At 39.5% G+C, this 5,449-nt stretch overlaps 1 protein-coding gene across 4 annotated transcripts in view; it reads left to right on the top strand.

Annotated features, from left to right (window-relative positions):
- The first annotated feature begins 1,563 nt into the window (after positions 1–1,563).
- Positions 1,564–5,449, top strand: part of LOC129819651 (transcription factor AP-2-epsilon) — a 10,612-nt gene continuing 6,726 nt past the window's right edge. The window contains exons 1-2 of one of the 4 annotated variants that reach the window (XM_055876090.1): positions 1,564–1,744; positions 4,083–4,526. In XM_055876090.1, the coding sequence (XP_055732065.1) occupies positions 1,700–1,744; positions 4,083–4,526 (489 nt within the window). In that variant the 5' untranslated portion in view covers positions 1,564–1,699. Of the gene's footprint in view, positions 1,745–2,481; positions 2,736–4,082; positions 4,539–5,449 lie in introns of those variants that run through there. The other 3 variants (XM_055876089.1, XM_055876092.1, XM_055876091.1) reach the window with 3 other exon arrangements.

Raw genomic sequence — 5,449 nt, 5'->3', positions numbered from 1 at the left:
GGCCAAGAAACACGAGCAATGGACATTAGACCGGTGGATACCTGTCCTTTAGTCTGATGAGTCCAAATTTTAGATAATTGGTTCCAACCGCCGAGTCTTTGTGAGACGCAGAGTAGGTGAACGGATGATCTCTGCATGTGTAGTTCCCACCGTGAAGCATGGAGGAGGAGATGTGATGGTGTGGGGGTGCTTTGCTGGTGACACTGTGATTTATTTAGAATTCAAGGCACACTTAACCAGCATGGCTACCACAGCATTCTGCAGCGACATGCCATCCCATCTGGTTTGCGATTTAGTGGCACTATTATTTGTTTTTCAACAGAACAATGACCCAACACACCTCCAGGCTGAGTAAGGGCTATTTGACCAAGAAGGAGAGTGACGGAGTGCTGCATCAGATGACCTGGCCTCCACAATCACCCGACTTCAACTCAATTGAGATGGTTTGGGATGAGTTGGACTGTGGAGTGAAGGAAAAGCAGCCAACAAGTGCTCAGCATATGTGGGAACTCCTTCAAGACTGTTGAAAAAGCATTCCAGGTGAAGCTGGTTGAGAGAATGCCAAGAATGTGCAAAGCTGTCATCAAGGCAAAGGGTGGCTACTTTGAAGAATATCAAATATCAAGTATATTTTGATTTGTTTAACACTTTTTTGGTTACTACATGATTCCTTGTGTGTTATTTCATAGTGCTTCTACAATGTAGAAAATAGTAAAAATAAAGAAAAACCCTGGAATGAGTAGCTGTGTCCAAACTTTTGACTGGTACTGTAGTTAAGGTAAACAAATATCTTTCCATGTCTCCATGCACGTTGCTTTTTCTACCACTAGATGGCATTCTGACCGCAGTGTGGCACTTCAGGTCATGGCAAATCCCAGAATTATGCATGGGTTACTTATTGAAGTTATTTTGACACTGATATATCAGTGTAAGAATAGTTTTTTTGGCAGATGAGATTCACAATCCATAAAACTGAAAGAATTTAGTTTTGACTTATTTTCTCCGAAATGTCAAGTTACCGTTCGTTGGCCTTTAGATTTTAACGCTGAATTTAACCTTCTTAATTTCTTTCTTACAAAAAGAGAATGTCACTGCTTGACGATGATGTTTAATTTCCGATAAATGTAATTGTTAAAAAAAATCAGCAGGGTCTCCTAAATACCGGACAAAAGTTTTCAAATGATACAGTAGCAAGAAAGACACCAGTTTCCAGAAGTTGAGTGTACATTTCTAATAATTCATTTTGAATGGCTATATCTATGAAAACACTTAATTAGAATAATTATTTGCCTGTAATTAATTCAAATCTGGTCACTATACAGTTTGCTTAAAATGTCATGGTCATACCTAATGGCATAATTGCACATTGCCGTACAACTTCATGGATTTGACTTGGTAAATCTGATTGTGTTAGTATCATCTCTACACGTTTCCTTTTGGCATGAAACTCTCACCTTCTCTCAGCCCCAATTTAGCAGCCCTATTGACTCCCCTCACCTCCCGCCCTTACACCCCTCCCCAAACTTCCGTCTTTTGTCTCTGTGACTCATACAAAACTAGTGCTTCCCTACTCCAACTAACTCACTCTTCAGTCTACCTTCAGCTCGTCTCTATCCATCCTCCTGGTACCCGCTATAACCTCCTGCTCAAGCCTAAATCCAATCTCTGCAACCCGGCCGTCCTTTACAACAGCGTCATCATGCTTTGGAAATCGCGAACGAAGACTGAGCCCTTCTGTCTTCAGGTAACATTATTTGGCTATGCTTGAAGTTTATAAAATGGTAAACGATTTTGGAAAATAGTTTTCTCTCATGCTTTTACTGGTAGGGATGCTTGTAATGAATATACATTTTTTAAATAGTATGTGTAAAGTGGCAAGAACTAGTGTTAGAACTTGTTTGATGCTATAATGAGTTTGAGAACCGATTTAGCAAATGGTACATTTTCCAATTTGGGTGCATGAAATGCTATAAATAACATTCACTCATTGTAGAAGACAGCACTCTTAAATTATTCAAAATTCTGTAAATATATTTCAAAAACACTTTACAAGTTGTTTTGAATTATCTGTATCATCTAACAAAAAGTTGAACAAGATGGATAGCGTGCGTAATGGTTTGATTACGAGGCAGTTAAAAAAGAAGGCTGGATATTGATTCATAGCCTAGCAAATAGGATATTTGATGCATATTGCGTGCCAAAATGATTTTAGATTGTCAGGGGACAAGACCTCTCATTTGGCGTTTAAAACAGGAGGCAAATAATATGAAGGATGTTTGGCTAGTTTAATAACTACGTTTAACAACCGTCTAATCCAAAAAGAAAGGAAAGGTAGGTAAATTATCAAACAAACATAAATGTGGGAGAATGAATGAATGTCTGAATGAATATCTCTTTAAGAGAACTGGACCCCCCAACCCCTCCCTTCGTTCTGTTGAGCGCGTTCAGAAACCTATAAGTAGCGCGCGCATGGGGAACATTTAGGACACTTTCTGACAGCGTGTCGCAGAAGCATCCTTAAACCGCACGTGCTTGAGGGTTGACACGTTGAGACATTTCTAAAAGCAAGAAGAAAAAAAAACTTGAGCTACTTCCTGCATGGATCTTGTAGACAGATGAAAGTAGCTTGGATTATAACTATTTGGTGACGTAGCTAAGACATTGACGGCATCCATATCCTAGACTGTGAATTTTGGTAACCAGAAGAGATGTTAGTCCACACATATTCGGCTATGGTGAGTCCCTGTACATTCAATACTACGCGCTAGTCTGCAGCCCAGATTAGGTCCTGTATGGTTTTGTCATCTTCAATTTCTACAACTTTGTCTTGACTTGAGTGGGCACAGATACGTGACGTTAACTTCGCACTAGCGGCGCCCCTATTGTCATTGTCAGCTGTCTGGATAGATCGGCTGTATGCGGAATGTCAGATGGAGGGAGAATCGGACGGCATCAAAGTGTCCGTAGAAATATGAATTTAAAGAGGGCCAACTAAACGAGGATGACACTTTGAGATGGTAGATAATAATCATGTTGAAAAGTCCCATTGCGTTTTGCTGTGGTGAGCATAATGAAAGTTGAAACTGCTAAACATGTGAAGTGTACAAGGCATACAGATGGTAGCCTGTATTAGTCTAGTTGCTATCAGTTATATGTTGACATTTATAATTGTATACATATTTTAAATGACCTTTTGCTTTTAAATCCCCCCTTTGCTCGTTTCTAAAAATGGACATTGTTCCAACAACAAAATTGATCCGAGTGACCCAGCTTTAGAAAAATCGATTTTTAACCAGGAAGTGCATGCATATGGAGAGGAATGTAGGCTACATGACAATTGGAGAATATTCCAAAATGACTGCATTGATAATTGTATGTTATTACACTATTACATGATGACTCATTCAGACAAAATGGCTAAAGAAGTTATGTTTAGGTTATATCGCTTTATATTTAACTTGAAAATATTTGCAATATTTTGTAAATATTTCATAGGCTCTTGTAGTCATAAATGTGTGCACATATTTCATCATGTTGAGTGTTGTATTTCCCGGGGCAATATAATGCTGTAGCGCATTAGATACCTGTCCTTTGTTCTGTTGGGGTTCTCAGTGGCCATGACCTTTTTGACACTGCCAGGCAGCGATGCCAGGGGCACCTGCTGCCTGTCTACATGCAAATCAAACCCTCCGTTTGAGTTATTTGGACATTTTAGAATTAAATAGTTGAATATTAGGCTACACTTGTATTGTTTTGTGGTCAAGATGTTAGACTAAGTTTTGTGCGGTTTTATATAGGCTATCGAACTGATTTAAATTGTATTTCTATGGTCCTTTTCTTTTTGTGTTATATTGCAATTACATTGCAGTTCAGTTAATCACCTAACACAATAATAACGAATTATAATGTGCTTATGATAAAGTTTAAGATACTATTTATAGTTTTGCAAAGATTATTTGAATCGAAAAAATTATCTTGAATTATAGGCCTGACATTTGGTGCATATAATCGACGCATTTGCATATAATATAAAAAAAATGTGTGGATTTACAAGCCTAACCAACTTTTTAATTGACGCACAGGACCGCGCAGACGGACTGACCGGCTCCTCGCCGAGTGGGCGACTGTCCCAACTCTCCTCGCTGAACCAGGCAGCTTACTCCTCGGCTCCCCCGCTTTGCCACACACCGGCCTCTGACTTCCAACCTCCGTACTTCCCCCCTCCATACCCACAGTCTTCGCTCTCATACTCCCAGAGCCAGGACTCTGCATACTCTCACTTATCGGACCCCTACAACTCCATCAACTCCATACATCAGCATCAGCAAGCGGCATGGCACTCGCAGAGGTCGCGGTCGGACGAGGGAGGGCTATTGTCACAGTCACACCGGGCTTTAAGCCTCGACCACCGTCGGGAGTACCCGGGTGTACCCCGGCTTCTCCACGGACTCGGGGAGGGTGCCGCAGCTCTAGGAGACGGTCCTCTTGGAATGCATATTGGACATCACGGACTGGAGGACATGCAGGTGGGTTTATTTGTGCGTGGACCTTTTTATTATTCCTTCTCTCATTCACAAACACTATATTGGTCGTGCGTAAAAGTCACCTTCCAGCGCATAGCTTAACCCATGCACCCACAATTTTTTTTATGGAATAATCTATAACAACTATTCTAATAATTATGTGTATGGCAAGGATTCTTTCTGTCACTTTTCTTTTGTTACTGTGATAGTCTTTTTTTTTGGTGCGTATTTTACGCAATCGTTTTTTCTCTCCCAAAGGGCCCACCCTATCAAAATACCTAATTGTAAATGCAATTCATATAGTAAAATATTGCATATTTACCAACATTTGGACTAATAGTTGTCTCGAAGTGGTCACCTGTCAAATTGAAATGACCTTGCTCTTCGCCCTGATCTTATTGTGAGAGTATACGCACAGTTTTAACACTTTATTTAGAGACCGTGGACATCTTTTCCTTGTAAATAGGCTGGAAACGTGATGATTGCGTTGATGGATACATGTAGGCCTAATCACGTTAAACGGAATTGGTACACTAATTGCAGGGCCTCGCTTGTCTCGTTAGCTTAAAAATTATATTAGTTCAACCTAATCCCCAAAGTGTTGTTAAGGTAAATATAGTGAGCAGAGATCAAACAATTACATCTGATAGCAGCTAACAATTACATTATTAGACCTTGTTTAACTATACTAGCCTACTTAGTGGACGCAATTCTCAAATAGATGATTTGGATACGCCATTTCTTTCAGGTAAATTTAAGTAGACATGGATATCGGAAATATCAACAAATTAATAGGCTGATTTATACAATTGTCTTACATATATACCTACTTTATTTCTAAATTTAATAGCCTATTGACAATGTATTAATTGCAGCGAAAACAATAAGACAATTTATATTCATCTCCTGAAGAAAATAAAAAAACA

The sequence above is a fragment of the Salvelinus fontinalis genome, chromosome 22 (assembly GCF_029448725.1).
Source record: "Salvelinus fontinalis isolate EN_2023a chromosome 22, ASM2944872v1, whole genome shotgun sequence".
In the NCBI taxonomy this organism is placed as follows: Eukaryota; Metazoa; Chordata; class Actinopteri; order Salmoniformes; family Salmonidae; genus Salvelinus; species Salvelinus fontinalis.
This window is presented reverse-complemented; position numbering and strand designations above follow the sequence as displayed.